Raw genomic sequence first — 27,056 nt, forward strand, 5'->3', positions numbered from 1 at the left:
GTGTGATAATCAGGGTTCAGGAGCATCAGTTATATTTTGATGCTAATAGTAGAAGCAGTGGAGAAATACTTAGTAAAAGTATTGATACTACAGCGTATAAATACTGTTCATAGGTTTTGTGTGCAGTAAAAAGTACATTATCTATGTTTGACTTTGGAGAAGAATCAGAAATGCGTAGAAGTATAAAGTAGTGTAAAATTCGAAGTGAAGTGAAGTATACTCATGTAAAGGTACAAGTACCTCAACATTGTACTTACAGTAACTTAGTTACTTTCCAGCTCTGAACTTCTCTCAGTTTAGTGTTGTTTCTGGACTTTGCTGGAGTTGAATGTGTGTAGTTTGTGTTTTCTGAAGGTTTGTGTGAATAAGTACTTGTGTTGTACTATTGTACTTTAGTAAGTATCTGGAATAATGAAACTTGTCAGCAGCTCTGGCTGATAATTGGGGCTGAAGGAGTGAAAACGAGCTAAATGAATCACAAAACTTTCCTCAAAACTAATGAATAACATACAGAGCGAGCAGCCGCCTGTCTGCAGCGTGTACTTGTAGTACATTGTTGTATATCGAGCTCAAGTATGTCATGTATTTGATTCATGCGTTGTATTTTCTGATGCAATAATCCTTTAAACTAGTGAATGAGTGAATGTGTGATTCACAGCTTGTATCAGAGTATACGTTGAACAGAACTTTGTAGTTTTCTTTTAAAGGTAGTACATCAAGTTGTGTAGTTCTGTGTATTTGTGTCGTTCCTCTAACGGTCCGTCGTCGGTTAAAGTGACGTTTCCCACCTTCATCGTTCATCTTCATCACTGAGACACACGCAGCGTTACAAACACACGCTGATGATGTTTTGTCTCTGATAAAGGGGGGGGGGGGGCCTCAAGGACAGGTCACTTCCTGTGGGCCCTGGCCCCCCCTCTGAACAGCTGTACCCCCCCCCCCCCCCCCCCTAATTATCCCAGTCAGGGCTCAACACTAACTGTGACGGCAGCTTCTCTCCTCATGAACACACGTCACGGTTCAGCTTTATTTCATTTATCGAGCATTTTAAAGACAAAGACGTGTTTATTCAACACTAAAGTAAAGTTCATCGCTTTAACTTAAAGATTACACTAGAGCAACATTCAGCTGAGCTCTAAAATCACAAGATAATTATATCTAATTTGCAACATTGTAACATTTCATGATTTCATTATGTTTGAGTTGAATCCAGAAGGAGGCGGATCCTTTCTATCCTTAAACCTCTGATTAAGTGAAGTGTACGTTCCTGCAGGAAAGCGTCTCCGTGGCCTCTGAGCGTCTCTCTGCACCCTGGACTCTGTTCTCAGGAGGACTTAGAGTCCAGAGCTCACATCCAGACCAGAGGCGCTCGGGTCTTCACCTCCGTGTTCTGGGAACGCAGCGCTCACACACTTCCTGTTGTTACGTCAGGAGACGCCGACCTCAGCATCAGCACATGAAACACAGAGACGTCCTCCGGTCATCTCCACGCAGCAACTCCTGATGTTCACTTTGAAGAGGAGGAGAGAGGAAGAGGAGAAGAGAGAGGAAGGGGATAGGAAGAGGAGGAGAAGAGATGAAGAGGAGAAGAGAGGAGGGGAGAGGAAGAGAGGAAGAGGATAGGAAGAGGAGAAGAGATGAAGAGTAGAGGAGGAGGAGAGGAGAGGAAGAGGAGAGGAGGAGAAGAGAGGAAGAGGAGAGGAGAGGAAGACACCTGTTTAAATGCTCGACACATTATCTATTTCACTAACTATCTATTCACCTATTCACTAATATACACATGTTCAGATTGCCTTTGTGTGTTCGTAGTTAAAATGTGTGACGCGTTGTGACGCGTTGTGACGGTAGTTATGGTAACGAGGCCTTATAGCAGCTGTTGTAACCATCAGTGTGTCTTTATAATGAAGCTAATAGAGCAACACATGTAGGACTAGTGACTGTCCCCTGAACGCCACACGGCACCAGCAAAGTCCTCCAAGATGGCCGACCTGTCAGCAGGCGGCCTGGTTCTCTCTGAGTGCTTTTGGGCTGTAAGAGGAGAAACCCCCCCCCCCCCCCCCCCCGGTGTAAAAGCTCATTTAAAGCTCTGGAGTGCGGTACATTCGGCTGCTCCATTTTTAAAAGAAGCTCTCTTTTAACACTTGGCAGAGCTCAGGGGGGGGGTCGGGTTATAAATGGCTCCCGGGGGCCCCGCTTCCTACTGACGAGGTCCAAACCCCCCCTAGGGGGGGGGGGGGGGGACGCCGTGGTACGATCCGCAGGATTCAGGCCGGCGCAGAGCTGAAACCCAAGAATCATTGGATGTTTCATCGGTCAGCGCTGTTTTGGAAATGTGATAGTTTAGTGTCGAACGGTGGAGACGACGTCAAGTTCAACAGCAGACCAGACCAGACCGGACCGGACCGGACCGGACCAGACCAGACCGGACCAGACCAGACCGGACCAGACCGGACCAGACCAGACCAGACCAGACCGGACCAGACCAGACCGGACCAGACCGGACCAGACCAGACCAGACCAGACCAGACCGGACCAGACCGGACCGGACCAGACCGGACCAGACCAGACCAGACCGGACCGGACCGGAGCAGCAGATCATCATGCACAGCAGAGCTCCATCGAGCCCGTTTAAGAGCTTTTAATCCCAGAGAAACAGCCGATAGCGGAGGCTGTTATTAACAGTCTATAAGTGAACGTTCTCTTCCTCTGGATTCATCGTGTTATTCCTCATCTTCATGTTGGGAGCGTTCTAGGATTCACAGCTTTCCGACGTCAGAAAAGGTTATTGAATCTTTTAATTAAATGAGGAGCACCGACAACAAACAATAAAACATTTTAATGTAAAATAAGTGATTAAATCAACAAATATTAGAGCGAATGTAACAGTGCTGCTGACGTTGTGTTGAATATTTGCTCAGTGAATCAGCTGTATGTATGTGTGTGTGTGTGTGTGTGTGTTACGGTTCTATAGATCTGTTGATTAACGAGCAGGTGAAGTGTTCTTTGTTAACTTCCCGACAGACTCGTGTGTTGACGCTCACAAACACAGAACCTCTCCTCGACCGTCCGTGACCTTTTGACCTTCTGACCTTCTGACCTCCTGACTGGACGTGAACCCGAGATCTCTGACCGGTTCAGTGTTTAGGCTTCACCGAGTGGATACTTCAGAGCCAGCTGGGAATTCGGACACACAAACTAAACAAGCTTCCGACTCACTGACCGGGAACAAACACCACGTCGCGTTAACACAGCGCCGCAGATCTGAAGTCAGACTGAGAGCGTTACAAACGATTTCTGGGACATTTTCTGCCTTTTTATTGGATCGAGTCACTAGAGACAGACTAGTGTCACATTAATGGAATTTATAGCTTTGATACATTATATATATAATGAAAACTATCCACGTTTGATACCATTATTATTAGAAAGATATAGTGAGAATAAATGATAAAGATAAATGTGATATGTGATGATAATTCCTTTTCTATGAGCAGCTGATGGACCTCATCCATAATAAATAAGACATTGTTTTAACTTGTAATTGATACATATTGTTGAAATGATTTAGTTGAGTTGCATCTTATCTACGTTCTCTGTGTGATTTAAAGTGCGAGCTGGTAAACAGCGATGCTGCTTTTATGGCTCGGGCTTTTATTGTGAAAAGTACGAGCAGAAGGAAGCCCGTTTTTGTCAATGCGGGGACAATAAGTATTATTTCCCAAATGTATAACTAAATAAAAGTGATGTGCTGCCTCTGCTCACATGAAATATCTTCTCTTTGTGTCACAGCTGATAGATTTCTCTCCTCTCGTCCCTCAAAGCTGAAGCTAAAGAACCAACAATCGAGATAGAAGTCATTCAAACTAACGTGGAATTTATTGATATTGATTTGAATGCAACCCGCTCTACTGTAAGACTCAAATACGCTGTCGGGTAGTGTTTAATATGAGTGAATGTTTGAAGCTGAAGAAGTTTGTAATCTTGTTTGTTCATCCGTTGATCACATGGTTCTAAATCATCGGCACAAAGCGTTTTATTCCTCAGCGTACGGCGTCGTTATTGATGCCAGGACGTAGTCTGTGTCGCCGTGTTTTAATCAGACCAATGGATCAAACCTGGACCAGACCCTGCTGGACTGACTGACCTGCAGTGAGGACACCAGATATGACGATGATCAGAGAGGAGACTTAAACAGCTGAGCGTCTGACAGAAACGCGGGTTTTCCCTGAGTGAAGGTCTGGGGTCAGTCTGATACCTGAGTGGTGGTCCTGGATCTCTGGAGTCTTGTTTACCCCGAGGTGAGGCCAGCAGCCGGACTGAAAGCGATACCCCGACACTGATGTTGACTCAACTGCTGCGTCCTAACCTCGGTACCTTACGATGGCTCCCGACATGATCCACCTTAATGCTGACAAATGACTTTCTGACCAGGAAGTCCCAGAGGCCGAGGAGGCGGGGGGGGGGGGGGGGGGCTTGTGGGTAATCCGTCTGTGAAGAGGAGACTCAAAGAGTCCGGAGAGTTCGCTAAGTGGAAGTTCAGCAGTTAAGACGGTCGTCTGGTCAGGATGGAACCCCCCCCCCCCCCCCCCCCAGACCGGCTTCTATGTGATGTCGTCGCTTTACTGCTTTATTCTTATTTGTTGATTTATATCATAGTACTAGTGTGGATAAAGAGCGTGTTCCTGTCGTGTTAACTGCTCACAGCGTTCAGGTCGCCTGAATATGGCTTCATGTAAATAAAGGTCAAAGGTCAGTCATGATGAAGAGGACAGAGATCAAGTTCAAACAGACGGATGATTGTATCAACATTAATTCATGTTAATTGATAAGAAAGAGCTGCGATTAATGCACTCTCATCATCAATCTGCAGGTTTTTTCTTGGTTAAGATATTTAAATTCACATTAAACACATTAAACACATTAAATATGTACATTTGCATTTTTGTTTAACTTTATTTCTTTGGTTTATATTTAGAAAAATCAACAAATAATGTCTGAAAATGTCTCTGAAGACAGGAAGACCGGAAACACTACCTGCTACACACACACACACACACACACACACACACACACACACACACACACACCTGTCTCTCTGTAGTGAAGCTGCGTCTTGAGTTCAGAGGTGATGAGGTCACTTCCTCGCTCACAAGCTTCATCTGGCCGATCACTTCACGCCTCGCTCTTCCTCCGCTCACCTGGTGAACGCTTCTTCTTCTTCACGTCTCAGTCCTCCAGCAGCTGTCTGCTCAGGGTTCAGGTCCAGAAGGTCAAACTCATCTCAAGTCCTCTCACCCGTTGCTCTGACTGTTGCAGCGCTAGTAGCGTGCTAGTAGCCTGCTAGCTACAGAGAAGGACGTCCAGCGGTCCTCGCGGTGCTCGTTCACACGTCCTCACGTCCACAGGTCTCCTGTCAGGTTGGGTACAATGTATTTCAGAACGCGCGTGCTGGATGTCCAGGTTATAGGATGTGAAGCTGAGGCGCGGTCGTGGTGTAACGGAGGACGTTTACATCGTGAACTAAAATCTGTGTTGAAATCAGCAGCAGGAGAGCTAGTTAGCCGTTAGTCGTTAGCAGCTAACGGCTAACGGTCAGTTACATTACGATGCGTTCAGAAAATGAGTAAAATAACGTTCTCGTGATGTGTTCACGTGTAATCTGGTAGCTTTGGGAGCAGATCTGGAGTTAAGTGTCTTGCTCAAGGACACGTCGGCATCGAACCGCCGACCCTCTGGTTTAAAGGACCCGCTCCACCGCTGAGCCACATTAACGTGTTTAATACGTCATTAAAACTACTCAGCTAATCAATACAGAGACAACCTAATGATTGTTTATTAAAATCAACTTAAAGTACAACATTGAGAACTTTTGATGGTTTTCACTGTTTAACACATTTAAACTACTAATGAGAAGAATTGTAACAATAATATGAATCAATAGAAAAAGTATTTTATCAGAATCAGAACCGTTTATTGCCCAGAACGCTACACGTACAAGGAAATAACTAGAAACCATCACCACAGCAATAATCAAGACATAATATTAAAATGTACAATAAAACAAACAGTACGTTAAAACAAGTATATTATAAAAGTGTCCGGTGTGTTTTAATATAGAAAGGACCTGATGTAACCTAATGATTGTGTTTTTATGAGAATAACCGTTAAATGAACATTGAGACTGTTTTTGACAGTATATGTCATCATATTACTCAAACACTGAATAAGTTGTGAAAGTATTCAGATTACTTGTGTTGTCCATGAAACCCAAATATATTTATAGGATATATTTATATAAGCAGCACGTTGATCCAGCTTGAATCTGACATGATGTTTCAGATTCATCTTCTTTAATCATGGATGTTGGAGGCTTAAACATGAACTCCTGCGTTTGTGACGCGTGAACACAAAGTTCTTCCTGAATGTTTTCTCTCTCGTCCAGCTGCTGACGCAGCATCTCTGTTCTGCTTCCTTGTTGTTCGATCTATATGAAGTGTTTCCTTCAGACACAGCGGGACACGAGGAACGCTGTTTACTGCAGCGAGCCAACTGGCCTGCACCACACACACACACACACACACACACACTCCTCACCACACACACACACACACACACACACACACACACACACACACACACACACACACACACACACACTCCTCAACACACACACAAACACAAACACACACTCCTCAACACGCACACACACAAACGCACACACACACACACACACTCCTCACCACACACACACACACACACTCCTCACCACACACACACACACACACACACTGTGTTTGGTACAGTTCATTATCTTAATTTCTTCGGCTTCATTATTTTCTGTATTTATTAAAAGTAAACTTTACTTGATCCTCGCCACTCCTCATATCCAGCCTTACACACACACACACCCACACACACACACACTCTCCCTCATTGGCCGATCGTGTCGTCACGGAGACAACAGCTGTCTCCAGGATGAAGAAGCTACTTTGAGGGTGCCAGCCAGTCTGCAGGGCTGCAACTGGAGAGTCCCATGGGTCCTTCATGGCCTTCACAACACACACACTCTCTCTCCCTCACAACACTCTCACACACTCACACACACTCTTCCTCACACACACTCGCACACACACACACACTGGCAGTGCAGCAGGATCAGCGCCCTCTAGAGACGTCAGTAGTTTTGTTTCTTCCTCTGAAGGAACATTGTGTTCGTCTTTCACTGTTTGTCTTCCTCAGCGGAGGATGAACACTAATAATCATGTTATTAATAAAGAGTTTTCTTTTTCTTTACTCTTAAAATAGGCAGACATAGAATCATATAATCTTTAATAAAGATTACGTTTTGATGCAGGAAAGTCAATAATCAGAAATTCTCCACGTTATGATGAGTCAGACGGGTCGTTGGCTCCTTTTGGGACGTAAACACGTCAACGCGCCATGTTTGTGTCCACGTAGCGTCTTTTTCTCCACTGTACAACCAGAGGAGTCGCCCCCTGCTGGTCAGCAGAGAGACTGCAGGCTTTAACGAGTCCTGAGGCTGCTTCTTGAGCTCGGAGTAGAGCCGCGCTGTCTGCAGGCTGAGTCAAAATAACAACAAACCGTAAAATAACATTCTTCATGTTTCCACTCGGGAGTTGGAGGAAAAACCAGCGAACAAACTTATTTATTTTAATTATGGATCGTTACAGAAACGATGTGGGAAACATATCCCATCGTACAGTGAAGTATTATTTTAATGATAATTTATAATCTCATCGTCTGAATCTGAATCTGAACCGGATCATGAGGTAAACGAACCACTAATGAAATATAATGAGGCTTTACTGTATTAAAGCCAAACAACACACACACACACACACACACACACAAAGCTCCCTCAGTGAGTCAGCAGTGTGTGTGTGTGTGTGTGTGTGTGTTGCATGTGTTGTTTTGGGTCGACTGCAACTGTCGGGACGACGACCTGTCTAATCTGCACCTGCCACTGACACAGCAAATGTACGCTCACACACACACACACACACACACACACACAGCCGGCCTACATAAGAGACAGACGGAGCCGTAGTGTCCGATTGACCGACTGCAATGCATGCTGGGAACTGACCGGCAGCTAGCTGATAATTTGACTCAGATAACTGATAACCGTTCTCTCCTTCCTTCCTTCCTTCCTTACCTCCTTCCCTCACGTCCTCACAGAGGCCCAGACTCTGAGGCAGTGATATTATCCATTTATTTATTATTATATTATATTATTTAACTAAAGATATCCCATCAACACTTCTTCTGTCCCTGGAAACACTCACGTCTCTCCATTCATACACAGATACAAACACATTTAAACCTGCAAAAAGAACAAGAATTAAAGTTTTAAATGAAGTAAAACGTTTTGTTTTAAAATCACCTCGAAGTATTTATAGTTTAAATATCGCTGCTCTGCCCCTGAATTTAAAATATGCAGCGACTCTAAAAGCCTTTAAATGAAGAGTTCAAAGGGCTGATTTAGTCAAAATGTCAAACACACACACACACACACACACGCTTGACTAACACTGTATCTCTTTATCTGTATCTCTGTCATCTCACACACACACACACACACACACACACAGTGACTGTAACCACACACTGGAGGCTGGACGTTGATTGACAGGCGGGGCAGGTGTGACGTCCCACCTGTCGATGCGACCCCCCCCCCCCCCCCCTCCATACCCACACACACACACACACACACCCTTTACCCCACTCCCTCGACCCCTGACCCTGTGACCAACTTCCTATCCCCATGGGCCCGTTAACAACGCCCCCCCCCCCCCCCCCCCCCCCCCCCAAGTCCCCCCGACCTGTGACCTCTGCACTCAGCCCCCCCCCCCCCACTGCTGCAGTACAGTCGGGTCTTCATTTCTTCCTGTGATGACAACTTCTTCTCTCTTTACTCTTCACAGGGAAGAAGCTTCGTGTTTACTTCTGTCGACGTGGATTATTCACTGTGAGAGATCTTTAGATCTTTAGATCTTTACGATCATTTCTGCAAGCGATGCAGTTAAAGTCACGTAAAACATTTAACTGTAACTATTTAGACACGAAAGAAACCGGTGCTTGGTAAACATAACAGCATCGTTTTGCGTTTAACATTATTAATATCCAAATACAACTCTGATCCATAACTGTAAATGAACTGAAGCAGCACAGAGCTTCAGTGAGCCGGCAGAAAGAACAACCAGTGCTCATCAGTCAATCGTGGGTTCCAGCTTAATTTATACTTATTACAGTATAGATGCTGCTAGTGACGTCGTGATACACCAATGATGTCAGTATCAGCTGTAAAGTACACACATCTGACATGTTATCGTCTTATGACGTCGTTGTGGCTAACATGTTAGCTGCTAACCTCTACATCCAGCGGTGACAGACCTACATCATCTTTGTGTTTGTGTCGTCTGATGAACGTCGGTGCAGTATTCTCTCTCTTTTAGCTCCGTGTTTGTCTCTGATGGAGTCTGTCTGCTGCGGAGCAGGAAGTGAACGGAGGCTTGAAGGCTGTTTGATGGAAACACTGAGGCTGCACCAGACGGTACAACACAACCATGAGCTAGAAGAGCTTTTAAATACTGATACAAAATGAGTAAAAACCAAATATAAATAAATAACCAGAACAGCCAGAGCGTGTTGATGATGACTGGATTCATTGTGGACAGTTAGTCTGTTGTATCGCTCAGTGTGGAGTCGACAGCTGAAGCCTCCGAATGCTCAGGAGACGTGAAAACTAAAAATACACGAAAGAACAAGACTAAGAATCCCTGATTAACTGTCCATCGACTAACAATAACACAAATGAAATGACTGAACGTTTGGACTAAAACTAAAAGACTAAATCAGAATCAGGATGAAGCTCCGGCCTCCAGAGCAGCTTCGGTCTCTGGAGCGTCTTTGAACTCCGGCTCTTCTAAACTCTTCTGGCTTTTGAAATCGTCGTCATCGAGCTCGTTACCGAGCTGGTGAACTGGAAGGAACGTCTCCGTCGGAGCGCTTCGGCCTCTCTCTCCGCCGTGCACGGTCGGTCGGTGAGGTCATGCTCTGTGTTTAACGGGCAGGAGAGCGTTTCACAGCGGTGAGATGTGACGGCGGAGGAACAAAAAGACAAACTGCTGCAGCAGATTGTTCTCCAGAGTCTCACTAACGGGAGATTCACCGTGATTCATGCAGAGAACATGCAGTCATACCGGGGTTCTCCACCAGGGCGGCGCCAGGGCGTCTTTACGTGGTTAAAAGGTAGAGAGGTGTCTGAAAATCACCTCATTGTGTTCTATTGTCTTTTGTCTGTTATTCATTGTGTCTTTATATGTTCTCCTGGCAATAGTTTTAAGGCTTTTATTTGCTTTTATCAGAGAGAAACAGGCTGTTTTTTGATCTATAGAATGGCAAAATGTTCTCCTTTATTAAAGTTTTTACACTTAACTGCCGTAATAATCACTCCAACTTCAACTATTATTGACATTTTGCAGGACATGTTTTGGGATTAAGTGACCGGATTTGCTTTCCTAGTTTCTAAAAACAGTAGAATACGTCCATCACAAGTTCCCAGAGTCGAACACGAGGCGTTCGGAAGTCACGTTGTGTCTCACCAACAGTCCACAGGTCAGTTTAGAACAATATGAAACCAGCAAATCCTCACATCTGAGAAGCTGCAACCAGAGAGTATTGCAGTATTAATTGTCGAGCTGTTCTGTAGCTTCCTGTTTAATAGATACTATTAATATTTATCCTCCATACTCTCACTAAAAACACACGACAACTTAGACTCTCAACTGTCTTGTTAACAACAAAGAAAAAAGATGTTACAGCTGGAAATAGAACAACACCTTCTGTCTCAGTTTAATGTCTTTTTGGTGAAACTTGTTGTAAATGATGTATCGATTCGACTCTTTGTGTCATATTTTTATGTCTCAGTTTAATGTCTTTTTGGTGAAACTTGTTGTAAATGATGTATCGATTCGACTCTTTGTGTCATATTTTTATGTCTCTTTAAATCTCTAAAAAAAAGCTGCTGGAAAATGTCAAATGAAGTTTCGTCTCAGCACCCAGAATGCCGAGCGCTCCTCACCTCGGCTCACATGTTTTTTTTTGTTTTTTTTTGGGAGTCGTGACGGACTCGGGCCGGCACTCTGCAGGCGCTCTCGCCCCCACGGAGGGATTATCCAACCACGCCCGGAAAAGACGTGTGAAATTGTGACGGGCACGAAAATAAAAATGACAACGTTTTGCGATGGGGCCGCGCGTGGAGTGAGCACGTTAGCCTGTTGGCACGCACACACACGCGGCGGTGTAAGCCGATACGTTGGTGTGTGTGTGTGTGTGTGTGTGTGTGTGTGTGTGTGTGTGTGTGTGTGTGTGTGTGTGTGTGTGTGTGTGTGTGTGTGTGTGTGTGTGTGTGTGTGTGTGTGTGTGTGTGGACGCCTCTGTCAGCGGACGGGCCGGTGTGAGTCAGTGTGTTTTTGTGCGATCACGGCCGATAGCAGGTGCTCTGAGCGGGAAACACGATCAGCTCAACACCCCACAGCTGTACGCTTTAATTGATTAGAGTGAGTTTTATGACAGTCAGGCCTCAAGCACGCAGACACCAGGCCACCAATCAGACGGAAGCTCTCTCAGTAACAACGTGATCCGGACACACTTTACATGAGGACGGAGGACGGAGGACACCGTCACGAGACTCCAGATGTTGATTTTCACTTAAATAAATGTCTGTTAAGTAACGGTCCGTCGGTGAAGGAGTCACTGCAATGAAAGGTCACGTTCACGGCCGGCCCTGGCGCTAAGAAGTTGAGAATATTTCAACTTTTCTCGGGTTTCTAGCGCCGGGTTTTAGCGATGCGTCTCGGTGTGATCGGGGCGTTACAGCTTTTCTCCAAGTGGAACCACACACACAATAATCAAACGATCAGCTGATTGTATTTGTCGTTTGGTCTGAAGATATTCAGTCAGAGACGTGACGGAGCATTTGAGGTTTGGTGGTTTAGACGCCTCGCTGAGTATTCCTCATGTTCAGAGAGGCTTTGAGGCTTCTGCTGCTGCCGTCATCGTCCTGGCTGGGGAGGGGGGGAGAGAGAGGGAGAGAGAGAGAGAGACATGGGGAGAGAGAGGGAGAGAGAGAGAGGGAGAGAGAGATAGAGAGAGAGACAGGGAGGGATAGAGAGAGAGAGAGAGAGAGAGAGGGAGGGAGGCAGGGAGGGAGGGAGAGATAGAGAGAGAGAGAGGGAGGGAGACAGGGAGGGAGGGAGAGAGAGAGAGAGAGGGAGGCAGGGAGGGAGGGAGAGAGAGAGAGAGACATGGAGAGAGAGAGGGAGAGAGAGAGAGAGACATGGAGAGAGAGAGGGAGAGAGAGAGAGAGACATGGAGAGAGAGAGAGAGATTAGGGTTCATCCCTCTGGATAGAAGCTGGGTAATGAGAAACCCCGTCATAGCTTTGATATCAATGTGATGAGTCACAGCGCGGCAGGATTACCAGTCCTCAGTTCAGATGCTTCATCAGTGTCATTCGTGGATCTCATGTCATACTTTTATTTTTCCACTCTTCACGGGGAGGTCAGAGGTCACCAGCCAGTTGGCAACCACCAGTTATAAAAGGAACAACCACCAAGTTGAAGTACAAACAGACAACTTGTGGTTTTGGGGTTTGTGTTGTTTTGACTGCCTCTGAACGCACCGCACGACGGGAGACACACATCGTCACTGTTAGATCTCTGAACACTAACTATTGATCATTGATGATCCATATTAACAGATACAGATCCCTTTGTTGTTTCATTATAGATAAAACATCTCCTTCAAACTACTGGATTCATTCAAGTTCATCACCAAAAACTACATTTTACAGACTACATGTGAACACATCATGATAACGTTATAATGTACCTTCAGCCAGTACTCATGTTCACTGAGCAGAGCCTGAAGGCATCATGATGTCACTGAAGTGAACCTCGTTGGTTAGCCGTTAGCGGTGCTGCTAACGTTACTAGCTCTCCTCTGATTGGTTGTTTACAATGAAACACGATCAGAGATCAGAGACTAGAAACACAAGTTCTACTGAGTCAGTGAAACTTTATTTACACTGTGGTGGTTAACAGTAAACTTTATTTACACTCTGGTGGTTAACGTTAAACTTTATTTACACTCTGGTGGTTAACGTTAAACTTTATTTACACTCTGGTGGTTAACGTTAAACTTTATTTACACTCTGGTGGTTAACGTTAAACTTTATTTACACTCTGGTGGTTAACGTTAAACTTCATTTACACTCTGGTGGTTAACGTTAAACTTTATTTACACTCTGGTGGTTAACGTTAAACTTCATTTACACTCTGGTGGTTAACGTTAAACTTTATTTACACTCTGGTGGTTAACGTTAAACTTCATTTACACTCTGGTGGTTAACGTTAAACTTTATTTACACTCTGGTGGTTAACGTTAAACTTTATTTACACTCTGATGGTTAACGTTAAAACTTTATTTACACTCTGGTGGTTAACATTAAACTTTATTTACACTCTGATGGTTAACATTAAACTTTATTTACACTCTGGTGGTTAACGTTAAACTTTATTTACACTCTGATGGTTAACGTTAAAACTTTATTTACACTCTGGTGGTTAACGTTAAACTTCATTTACACTCTGATGGTTAACGTTAAACTTCATTTACACTCTGGTGGTTAACGTTAAACTTTATTTACACTCTGGTGGTTAACGTTAAACTTCATTTACACTCTGGTGGTTAACGTTAAACTTTATTTACACTCTGATGGTTAACGTTAAACTTTATTTACACTCTGGTGGTTAACATTAAACTTTATTTACACTGTGATGGTTAACGTTAAACTTTATTTACACTCTGGTGGTTAACGTTAAACTTTATTTACACTCTGGTGGTTAACGTTAAACTTCATTTACACTCTGGTGGTTAACGTTAAACTTTATTTACACTCTGGTGGTTAACGTTAAACTTTATTTACACTCTGGTGGTTAACGTTAAACTTTATTTACACTCTGGTGGTTAACGTTAAACTTTATTTACACTCTGATGGTTAACGTTAAACTTTATTTAACATTAAACTTTATTTACACTCTGGTGCTTAACATTAAACTTTATTTACACTCTGATGGTTAACATTAAACTTTATTTACACTCTGATGGTTAACATTAAACTTTATTTACACTCTGATGGTTAACATTAAACTTTATTTACACTGGTGGTTAACATTAAACTTTATTTACACTCTGATGGTTAACATTAAACTTTATTTACACTCTGGTGGTTAACATTAAACTTTATTTACACTCTGGTGGTTAACATTAAACTTTATTTACACTCTGGTGGTTAACATTAAACTTTATTTACACTCTGGTGGTTAACATTAAACTTTATTTACACTCTGATGGTTAACATTAAACTTTATTTACACTCTGGTGGTTAACATTAAACTTTATTTACACTCTGATGGTTAACATTAAACTTTATTTACACTCTGGTGGTTAACATTAAACTTTATTTACACTCTGGTGGTTAACATTAAACTTTACTAAAGAGCAGAGTGTGATGTTGTGAATCTTTATGGTGTTCGTGTCTGCTCGATCTCTTCAGAGCTCTGTCCTCATTTGGAACATTACAAAAATGAACGCTGGCGCTCAGAAAAAGACGATAAAAGTTCACTACTTAGCTCATCACCAGTTAGGACACAAAGTCATGGACAATATGCACAAACAATAGATATTTAAGAGGTCCATTTGTATCCAGTTTTGACCGCCTCAGTACAGAAGTACGTCTTTGCACCTGATAACTAAAACGAAAGTAATAACTGCACGTTCATCTGCGTGCTGTGTTTACTGCCGGCTCAGACTTTACACTTGACTTTGGTGTTTTCCTGTCTCAGTAACCTTAGCCTCCCTCCTCCTCCTCCTCCCTTTTGTCCTCGCTGACCCGAAATTTACATTCTTCACCAATCCCCTTTAAGCTGGGAGACCAAGACGCTCTCATCCCCCCCGATCAAAACAGAGCTGTTGACACGTCCGACACAGTTTGAGCTCCTCGGCTCCTCTAATTGGCTCGCTGAGAGGAAAGAGATGTGTTGAGATGATCGGAGGGGGGAAAGAGCTAAGATGGCCGCCGGGACGGAGAACAGCTTCATTAGGAAAGGGAGGAGATGGGGGGTCAAAGGTCAGGGAAGATGTGAGGAAGAACAAAACACCTGCTCCTAAAAACTACAATCTGGTTTAAATACTCAGGAGCTAATCGGCAGTTTGACTCTAATATTATTTAATTATGACCAAGTATTTTTTATTAACATAGTGTTTTAAAGTAGAACTGCAATCTAAATACTTCATATTTCCTACTTCATGACTGTTAGCAGTTAGCCGCTAGCTAACAGCTCGTCTGCTGTTGATGCTCAGAGAGGCTTCATGTTATATATATATATATATATATATATATATATATATATATATCCTGCAGGACATCTGAAGCTTATCAAACATGATCGTTCCTCCTTCCTCTGTCTGTCTCTCTCTCTCTCTCTCTCTCTCTCACCGTTAGATAGTTTAAACTCTCCAGCTGTTGTTGAGGACTCTGATTTGTTACGTGAGGCGTTGAGTTGTTTGCAGAGCGTCTGTGAGTGTTCTTCAGCAGAGAAACATGGAGCACATTCATCATGGAACTGGTTTTCAAAATCATTTCAGTAGTTTTGTCGTTGAGAAGTTTTATTACTTCTGTTTGGTTGTTTGGTCGTCGACAGGTTTACGTCATAAAATCATGTCTTTGTGTTTGATTAAAGGCATTCAGTATTAGGAATACTGTTACTTTGCAGTATTGCTTTTTGAATTTGTTATTGAATAAAACACATTTTCCTTCATGTTTGGTGTGTTTTATGTATGTTTTGTAATAACGAGGAGTTTCAAAAACAACAACGAAGATCCGAGTCCCAGAAAGCCAAAGCCGAACACTCACCCAGGGAACTGTAAATATGAAGTGATGCCCGCTTGACCATAGTTTTAAGGAAGTTCCATGGTTGACATTGAGGCTTTATATTTATTTTAGCGGCATTTTTGCCTAAAAAAAAAAGAAATTGGCAAACAAAATCTTTTTAAATTTTGCATTCTTAAGGTTGTAAATTCATGGAGGGACATTTGTGAGACAATTCAGTTTCCAGGATTATAGCAGAGGAGGAGGACCTCCAGAGAGCCTCTGAGCAAGGCAGCAGCGTTCACCTGCTGATGCATCTAGTTCCTGACGTGTCACATTTACTAGATTAAATGAAATGTGATTGTTTTGTTGTTTTCATTAAGAGTGATAATAGATGCTGGATGCTGGACGGGGAGATACGGGGGAAATGAAATATCACAATATTCTTCATCAAACACCTGGTTTATGATGTCATCTCTACGTCACTCGTCCTCAGTCTAAATGAGGTCACTTCCTGTTCACTGGTAGGAAAAACACCATCATGACAAAAGTCGTAATCCAAGATGGCCGAACTCGACGCTTCAAAACAACGGGTGACGTCATGACTATGCCCACTTCTAACATACAGTCTGTGATTAATATTAATAATAATAAAATATATATATATATATATATATATTTAATTATTGTTAAGCACTTTGTAGCATAAAAGAAGAAGCTATACAAATGAAGATATTATTCTATAAAGGCAGTTATTTTTAATTTATTTTAAGGTTTGTACATAAAAGCCCGACAGCAACGATCCAGCAGCAGTTTAAATGTTTTTAGCTTTTACAGTCTGACGTCGTCTCCTGTAACTTCTTATGTTTTTTGACGTCTTTTTATCGTTCATTCTGTTTTCAGCTCTGTGAGAACAGAAGTTGGGCTGATGTTTTCATGTTCTGCTGCTGTGCTGAGGTACCACCGACCCTCCTCCTCCTCCACCTCCTCCTCCTCCTCTTCCTCTCATTATCCCGTGCAGATGTTCAGCACCGGGCCCTCGGCCGTATCAGGTGACCACAAATCTAATTGATATCAAAACTGGGGGGGGGGGGGGGGGGAGCCTAAGCCCCTGTTCGCTCTCAGGTTACAGCCCGCTCTAAGCTCCGGGCCCCGAACTTCTGACGGCCACTTTCACCATGAAACATGCACTGTCCTCACTTCAAAGGAGGACAAAATCAAACCCAACTCGTCCCACCGCCACCTAGGAAGAACCCCCCCCCCCCAGAGCCGCCATGTTTCCACAGCGCTGCGACCCGTTTGACACTAACACGGGTTTCATCACGCTGGGGAGCGGAGGGGGCTTTTGTTTTGGCACGCCGAAACAAAAGCATTAATAAGCGAGTTTTAATACGGGGAAAAGGATCCGAGGCGAGGAATTACAACGCAGCTGAGAGGAGGGAATTGGAAAGCTTAAGGAGAGGATGTGATGGTAATGACTCTAAGGCCACATAATCCTCCCCATCTGGGCCACGCCGATTGTTTGATATGTTTATGGTTGATGATCGGCACTAATAGCTTTCTTATTTTCTTATGGGATGGTTATGAATGGAGCCTGGGAAGTGTCTGCTGATTTGTTTTGTTTTCATTTTGTTTTGTGGCTCAGTTTCAGACGGGAGGAGCTTCTCTCTCTTTGAGGCGTCTGAAGTCAGACTGGAGGTGATTCTCACACACGGTGGGGTTGAGTGGAAGCAGATGGAGTTCTGTGTTTAGTGGGGATCCGGTTTGTCTGTCAGAGCGGATTCCAAACCTGGTCCTGGACCCAAACCTGGTCCTGGACCCAAACCTGGTCCTGGACCAGCTGCTTCTCGAGATGTTCAGATAGTGTTTTATAACATTTGATACCGGTGTGTTAAAAACAACAACAATAATAATACTGATATAAGTAATAACAATGATGATAATAATAATAATAACTATAATAAAAATGATAATAATAATAATATAACAATATTAATAATAAAAATACTCATAATATCAACTATTAACAGTAATGATGATGATGATAATTGAAGATTGCTGTCATATCACAGAGTCTAGTCGCCTATTAATATTATATTAAACATTATATATTAAATATATTGTGTGGAGACGTCACACTGGGCTCTGATATTTCTAAATATTGTATAGACTTGAAGGTTTTAATATCTCATTAAACATTTATTATCTCTGTAAAGATGTAGTGGAGTAATGTCTGCACATCGCGTGTGTTGTTATCAAAGCTTCTCTTTGCTTTGTTGTTGTCAGCACTGTTACCGTTGTTAGCACTGTTAGCACTGTTACCGTTGTTAGCACTGTTACCATTGTTAGCACTGTTAGCACTGTTACCGTTGTTAGCACTGTTAGCACTGTTAGCTGCTAGTCTGCGACTCAGCCGTCACCATTTTGAGAGAAAAACTCGATAAACTTTTCTGTTTAACTTGTTAAATGTTAAGATGTCAGGAACAAAGTTATTGTTAGGACTGTACTGGTATTATTAAGTACTCGTATTGGTACTACGTAGTGGAAAGTACTCAATTGTAAATACTTGTACTTGAGCTTGGTCTTAAAAAAAGTAGTATCGGAAATTCCAAAAATTCTAAATTTGACGTTATTTCCGTTGGAAAATCTCTAACTGCTTTTGTTAAAAAAGGCCTTATTGTGATGATTGACAGGCCTATCAACAGTGGGCGGAGCTTAGCGAAGGTCAAAATCAAACCCCGAAGACAGAAACAAAAATAAGCAGCACCGACTAGTTTTAAATAAAGCTTCTTTTTTTATTTCTAAAGGTTTGCTGTTCAGCAGGAGCCCCAAATATCTGATGCCAGAGTGGTGTTCTCGAACACACCTCCAGAAATAGTGCTGCATTTAAAATGATTATTATAGCGCAGTGAACCGAGTGACATGTAATCTCCTGACTTCTGCTCATGTTCAGTGAATTTATTCATTTGTTCACGAGTCATTACAGGGAACATTTTTGCCTTAATCGTTTACCATTATTATACGTAACATCGGTGAAAAAAGGCTTTGTTTTGGTGCATTCAAGGACACACTAATATCTGAGTTTTGACCCTTTCTGATGGAAGAAACAACTAAATTATTCCCGTCAAAACATGTTTACTTATAATCTGTCTCCCGGGTTTGATTTACTGACATCATGTCACTGATACAGTGCTTTTAAAGGGGCCTCACAAGTCAGAGTGTTCCTGAACGCACCATCTGAAAATGTAATTTGAAATGTAATTATCTATTTTTAAGGTCGACCTTTGCACAAATGAACTGAAAAACTTTACACTTCAAAAAAATGTGCGAGTGTGGATCCAGGAGTATTCTGGGATGTTCCCCGCTGGGTTCGGTTTCATCTCTGTGGTTTCCCTTTGGCCTACTTGTTTGATGGATGACTTTATGACGCTATTTCAGTCTGGAGCGTCACACCGAGGGTCCGGCTGCCCGGGTATGAGACCTTTTCTCTGGGTATATCGGGGCAGGAAGAGATGCGTCAGGACCAGTTTGATGAATCTATGGGGGGGGGGGGGGGGGGGTCGGCTGCGTCATCAAAAAATACCGACTACCTTTGTTCCACGGGTCGTATTTCTCTTCTCATAAACACGGAGGCTTACTCTCCTCTTCTTGTGCTCGAAATAACAAATGATGCATGTTTAGTGGAAGCCAGAATAGAGCGCTAACGTATTTTTGTAGGCTAACAGGAAGTTAGCATCACACTGGTTCCCCTCCACAAAAAAGCTAATGGGATTCTTTCATTTGATTTTGGATTATTGTAGAAAATAACCTTGTTCAGGATGAAGATAATCTTCACTATTGAACTCCACCTTTATGATGTTTGAAGTGTAGCTTAACAAGCTCAAACCAGGAAGTGAACAAATACGGACTCATTTCTGGTTTCAGGTCTCTATAAAGCAATTTAACAATATTTCTAGTTATATAAAAAAAATATAAACATAAAAGAGATATTAACAACAACAAAACTATAAACTCTAGATATCATAGTTTGTAATATATGATAAATGATTCTTGGTACCAGCTGTCCGCCGCACAATTTATTCATTAATGACCTTCCATATGTGTGTGTTACTAACAAACAGAATGATGGTATGAAGTCAGATTACATCCACTCGTATCACATGCGAGTCTTCCAACATGTAAGATGAACCCGGGATAGAATCCTCCTCCGTTAACGGAACAACCCGACATGTGTTTTTGTGATTCTCTCTGCCGGGGAGTCGTTTGGGATGAAGTGTGTCAGCGAAATACCTGAAATGTAAAATGAGAGAGCGGTTTGTGTCTGAGCCAAATATCGAAGAGCGTCACAAATCATCTCTCCGAGAGGCGTTTGAGTGCTGCTCGTTCAGCAGGACGCCGGTGGTGTTTGTGTAGGACGATGCTGATACACGGACATACCAGGAATAGTTTGTCCAGTTGATGTTTATTAAGGATCAACGTTTGTTTTGTCACTTACTCTTACTTTTAAACAGAGAACATAGTTTAAGGTTTATTTCTGATGGAATGGAGTATTTTTATATTTATTTTACAATATTCAGAAACAGCTGCAAGCAGGAATTTAATTTAAAAGAAATGGAAGAAAGAAATAAAGTTAGATAGCAAAGAGGTTTTTGCTGTATCATGGACAAACATATTCTTTTGGTTTGATTTTATTAAAATAAAACTATTGTACAATAACAAAGCTCACCAAAATAAGAAATTAAATACAGACATACACAAATAAAGAAAAACAGAAATGTAAAACAAATACACAGAAGCAGAAGAGTTTAGTGAACAAAATAAATGAAACGTTTGAACACAAACATGAAGGATGTCACAAAACCAGATACTAAAACCAGTGAAATTCAACAATTCTCGATACCCAATTCCACATCACGGTAAAAAAGAAAACTACAAATCTCATGTACTTCAACATCCGCTCCTTTATTATCGTTAACGTACTGCTAATGTATTATTAATCCCCGATTCCTGGAATGCGCTGCCCACCGGCTGCTAACGGCTAACAGCTAACAGCTAACGTTAACGAGCTCTCCTGCAGATTTCAGCACAGATTTGTTGTTCACAACATTATAAAGGAAGTTTTCTCTATCGTCTCAAGTCCTGATCCCGATCATCAGGATCTACCGTAGAAAAACGAGTACCGTCGCGTTTTCAGAACTTTTGGCATCGACTTTGGCGCCGAAGCTTCGGTTTCCGGTGACATCTTTAAAACGAGGATAAAACGAGGTTTAGAGATGCAAATAAACCCCAAAACATCCTGACTTTTCAAACTCAACAAACACTGGATTCTACATTTCCCATAATGCATCTTTTTGTTGGACCCTCTTCTGTGCCTGGAAAACACAAACATGTTCAGACATGCTTTTGTGTCGACTGTTATCTGAAGCTTTATTTAGACTTTAACAACCTCACAGTTTGAATCCAGAGACTCAGTAGCAGCTCAGTGTTTCCCCCTAGAGGAGGAGCTGAGCACTGCAGCCGGCTTCACGGGTCCTCTGGCATGCTGGTAAATGTGTCCACTAATGCTCAGTAAGACCAAGGACACGCTGGGAATGTGTGACACACACACACACACATACTCTGCAGGCCTCTCTCTGGGTTTATCAGTCCGAGACACGGGGACGAAATGTTTTGTCTGAATTTAAATTGAAAGAATCCTGAATCTGAGCTGAGACACCTGAACGTCTCGTCACTCTGGTACCTGACCTGCAGTTATGTGTGTTTTTATTCAGACGTTCTATGAAGCATGAAGTAACATCTAATCAGTCATTTTCTCTGCTGGAGGTTCTGGGTCTGTCCACGGTGGACCGGTCTCTACTGGAGGATCTGGGTCTGTCCACGGTGGACCGGGTCTCTGCTGGAGGATCTGGTTCACCAGAGGAGCTCTTTGAGTTACCTCTGTGATGTCATTTCAAATCTAACGATCTGATTGGACAGAAGTTACTTTCAACGGCAGCCAACTGATAACAAGCCACACGACCTCATCAACCCCAACACACACACACACGCTGCTATAAAACCTCTGGCAGCCTCCACCTGCCCCCCCCCTCCGATTGCACATCATGCCAACACTGGTATGTGTGTGTGTGTATGTGTGTGTGTGTGTGTTCAGGTGTCCATCTTGTTTTTTCATTCGCTCCGTGACATTTGTTCCTGCAGCTGAACATGTGCAGGACAATTTCTCGATTCTTCCAGCAGCGGACAGCTGCGGCGTGAATTACAGTAAAGCTGCTGCTTTTTGGGGGGATTAGGCTGCTGAAGTGTGTGTGTGTGTGTGTGTGTGTGTGTGTGTGTGTGTCTCCTGGGACGCGTTAACCCCGTGCAGTCAGAGGTCCTCCAGGTCCTGGACCAGGATCTGAACGTTTAACTGTCTTTCTAACTCTTTAAACATTACTTTTATCTTTTTACCCAAACAAAAACTAAAGAAGAAGTTCTGCCCATTGACTTCCATTCAAAGTCACTTTTCATGACTTCATGTTCCACAAACTGAGTCGGTTTATTGTGTTTGAAGTGAACCTTCTCCAGAGTACGTTCACTTAGACTTGACCTCTGAGCGGTGAACCCAGCAGCTGTGGAGACTTCATGAAATACACACATTTGTGTTTTATGTGTAAACTTAGTGAGAGTTTGGAAGAACAAGTTATGATTCACGTTAGAAAAAGAACGAGTTTCATTCAGACGGAAGTTAAACGTTTGATGTTTGATCTGTGTGACTTCATAACAACCTCGACTTCATGATTTTATATCTTTGAATCTCAGAATAATCAAATAACAAAACCGTCAGTTCTCTGATCTTTTAGTCGGGATCTTAAAACTATCTGTGACGTTTGATCCTGTGGGTTTGAGATGATGTGACGTCTGACAAAAAAAAGAATGAAACCAAAGAGGCAGAAGATCCAACAACACGACTCCACGTTCAGATGGATTTCTATTCTTGTTCAGCGTTTTAGTGCTGCTGCAGTGACATCACTTCCTGTGTCGGATTAATGTGACAAATCACATGATGTCACACGTCTGTACGGAGAGAGACGTGTCAGTGATTCAGGGTTTAATGTCTCTGAGCTCAGGATTTGCTTCGGTGAATCTTTATTTATTTATTTTACATTGATTTCAACAGGAAGACGCTTTAAAAAACCCCGAAACTCGTGCAGAGTAAGGAGACACCGAGCAGCAGAGAGGGGGATTTCCTTCCGTGAGTTCAGAGTCTTGAGCGTCGGGCCAAGTCGCAATCCTTTTGAGTGACGGTCTGAAGAAAGAGAGCTCGATGTGGTCCGTTTGTTCTGACTCCATGATGCTGTTTCCAGCATCATGGAGTCACGAGCGTCTTGTTGTCGTCTCTGTTCAGCTCGATACAGTGAAGATCAACCTCCAGTATGTCATGAACAACAGTGAGACGTAACAACTAGAGCTCCATGGATGAGGCGTTCAGGGTTCTTGGTGTACGTCAGCATGAACAACACGCTCCGGTTAACGTAGGAACAGCTCCGTAGTTTGTCCGGCAGAGAGCGCTGAATGTAAGATGTTCTGCTCAGTGTGGGTCTCGTTTCACAATGAAAGCTTCATTCATACGCCGGCACGACAGCATCGCGTCATCATGGCCCGCACGTGTTTTGCGTGAATGCTTCGCCAGTGGTCACTTTAGTTTACATAAATATAATAATATAATGAATCCTTTGACCTGACAGTGACTTGTATACTACATTTTACCTCTAGATGTTGCATTTGACTCAGCAGCTGTTGACCATGATGAGACTGGGAGCCCGTTAATGAGAGAGTAGACACTAGTAGCTCCTTAAGTGTGTGAAGAAACAAACATTATTTGGGAGTAAGCTGGATGTAAAGCTGTGGGGACAGGTTGCTTTCTTTAATTTGTCAGTACGTGTTATAATTGACAAGGTTTTATTCATAATCAAACCGGTTTAAGACCCGACAAACCCATAAATGGAACGCAACGCTAATTTATTGCACGTCGAGATTGCAAACAAAGTCATTGCAAAGATGCAAATGAGAGCGAAATCACGCCGGGCGGAGCGAATGAGGCGAATGACGCAACGCAAATAACGCAAGTGCACAAACTTTGAGCAAAAGCGTTGAGATTCTCCTCCTGTCGTCACTGACGTTATTGAATCTGAAGCTATGGAGGAAAATAATATCGTATCCGTCTGTGTTCACATTAGCAGAGACCGGACGACACTGTGTTTAAATATGTGTGTAAACTATAGACTGTCTATGGTACCGACAATAAAGCTACTCACGTATTTACGCCTAGATGACGTTATGTTGAGTGTTGATGGAGCTGCTACAATGTTAGCATAGCTTAGCACCGATAGATCCAAAAACCATTCAGAAAGTTGTTGACTTGTCGTCTTCAGGGGAGAACTAACAAAACATGAATTCAGACTTTTTACAAATCGGCATCATTATGTAGTTATTTCAGCGTCGCTTTTTATCCGTTTATTGCAGTTAAATCACAGCAAAATAGTTTACTTCAGACTTTCTTTGCTCATTTGTTAAAACATATTGACACAAGTATTCAGAACCTTTTCCTCCCATTCCTCCTGATCATCTTTGTTTCCTGTGTTATATTGATCACATGATTTCTTCATGATGTCTCACCGCTGAACCATTCAGTGTCCGGTTCAAACATTCAAAACGTGACGAACACGAGAAACATTCTAACAGTGAAACCGAGTCATCGCCTCCGTGAGTAGACCGACGCTCTGATTCAGTCTGCAGGAATCTGAGGAGGACGGACGACATGTGGTCAACACACTTCAGCCTCTTTATTGTTCAAAGACTCACAACTTTATTTCATGTGTCGGTTGACACAAGAAAAACACACCAACCGCACACACACACACACACGGTGGAGTGATCTGGTCTCTCCTTCGTCCTCTTAAACCTCCACACGCGTTTGGTTTCCATTAAAAAGGAAAGCACCACAGAAGAAGACTCCTTTAGTGAGGACGCAAAGACGTTATGTCTCCCGACTGAAACGCAACACGCTCTGGCTTCTTTAACGGGCGAATGAAACCTCATCAGCTGTGAAAAGCTCTTTTGTTTTCCTGCTGATTTGTTTATCGAGGACTCGCCTCACAAGTGGAAAACCATCTGTTTGTGTGTTTGAGACGTGTTGTTTTTCTCCGAGCGCCACGCCGTCCCAAAGCTTAACGGCCTTTTATTCTTTAACGAGACGTTTTTTAACGCGCCGGGCGAGTGGCCGACACGAGGACGAGTTTACGAGCGACCACACAGGGAGGAAGCTTTAACGGCCTCCGAAGACACCGAGACAAAGAGGTGGAGTATGAGGATCAGGTAGACGTTGGCGTCTCTGTGGTGATGTTTAAGGTTTTAACAGACGGACAACTGCTGCTGTTAGGAAGGTCAAAACTCATCGGGTAGTCAGAGCCGGAGTGACCTTTTCCTCTTCGGGCAGGACGTCCACAAAGACGTCCACAAAGACGTCCAAAAAGACGTCCAAAAAGACGTCCAAAAAGACGTCCACAAAGACGTCCACAAAGACGTCCAAAAAGACGCCCACAAAGACGTCCACAAAGACGTCCACAAAGACGTCCAAAAAGACGTCCAAAAAGACGTCCACAAAGACGTCCACAAAGACGTCCAAAAAGACGCCCACAAAGACGTCCACAAAGACGCTCACAAAGACGTCCAAAAAGACGCCCACAAAGACGTCCAAAAAGACGTCCACAAAGACGTCCAAAAAGATGCCCACAAAGACGTCCAAAAAGACGTCCACAAAGACATCCACAAAGACGTCCACAAAGACGTCCAAAAAGATGCCCACAAAGACGTCCAAAAAGACGTCCAAAAAGACGTCCACAAAGACGTCCAAAAAGACGTCCACAAAGACGCCCAAAAAGACGTCCAAAAAGACGTCCACAAAGACGCTCACAAAGACGTCCAAAAAGACGTCCACAAAGACGTCCACAAAGACGTCCAAAAAAACGTCCAAAAAGACGTCCACAAAGACGCTCACAAAGACGTCCACAAAGACGCCCACAAAGACGTCCAAAAAGACGTCCAAAAAGACGCCCACAAAGACGCCCAAAAAGACGCCCACAAAGACGTCCACAAAGACGTCCACAAAGACATCCACAAAGACGTCCACAAAGACGTCCAAAAAGATGCCCACAAAGACGTCCAAAAAGACGTCCAAAAAGACGTCCACAAAGACGTCCAAAAAGACGTCCACAAAGACGCCCACAAAGACGCCCAAAAAGACGTCCACAAAGACGCTCACAAAGACGTCCAAAAAGATGCCCACAAAGACGTCCAAAAAGACGTCCAAAAAGATGCCCACAAAGACGTCCAAAAAGACGTCCAAAAAGACGCCCACAAAGACGTCCAAAAAGACGTCCAAAAAGACGCCCACAAAGACGCCCAAAAAGACGCCCACAAAGACGTCCACAAAGACGCTCACAAAGACGTCCAAAAAGACGCCCACAAAGACGTCCAAAAAGACGCCCACAAAGACGTCCAAAAAGACATCCACAAAGACATCCACAAAGACGTCCACAAAGACGTCCAAAAAGATGCCCACAAAGACGTCCAAAAAGACGTCCAAAAAGACGTCCACAAAGACGTCCAAAAAGACGTCCACAAAGACGCCCACAAAGACGTCCAAAAAGACATCCACAAAGACGTCCACAAAGACGTCCACAAAGACGTCCAAAAAGATGCCCACAAAGACGTCCAAAAAGACGTCCACAAAGACGTCCAAAAAGACGTCCACAAAGACGTCCACAAAGACGTCCAAAAAAACGTCCAAAAAGACGTCCACAAAGACGCTCACAAAGACGTCCACAAAGACGCCCACAAAGACGTCCAAAAAGACGTCCAAAAAGACGTCCAAAAAGACGTCCACAAAGACGCCCAAAAAGACGTCCAAAAAGACGTCCACAAAGACGCCCACAAAGACGTCCACAAAGACGCTCACAAATGTGTATGTTTGGTGAAAATATCTCCATCTGTGCCACAGAAAAACCAAATATTTGATCGTTTTAACTTGACTAAAGTTACTAAACTGTTGTGGCATCTACTG

At 43.2% G+C, this 27,056-nt stretch overlaps 1 protein-coding gene across 1 annotated transcript in view; it reads left to right on the forward strand.

Moving 5' to 3' along the window:
* Positions 1-1,979: 1,979 nt before the first annotated feature.
* Positions 1,980-27,056, forward strand: part of LOC306698940 (voltage-dependent calcium channel subunit alpha-2/delta-4-like) — a gene marked incomplete at both ends in the record, with an annotated part of 80,820 nt that continues 55,743 nt past the window's right edge. Inside the window, 3 exons of the mRNA XM_079163441.1 lie at positions 1,980-2,030; positions 2,345-2,626; positions 25,431-26,957. Coding sequence (XP_079019567.1) covers positions 1,980-2,030; positions 2,345-2,626; positions 25,431-26,957 — 1,860 coding nt within the window. The remainder of the gene's footprint in view (positions 2,031-2,344; positions 2,627-25,430; positions 26,958-27,056) is intronic.

Source organism: Pholis gunnellus, assembly GCF_910591455.1.
Source record: "Pholis gunnellus genome assembly, chromosome: 7".
In the NCBI taxonomy this organism is placed as follows: Eukaryota; Metazoa; Chordata; class Actinopteri; order Perciformes; family Pholidae; genus Pholis; species Pholis gunnellus.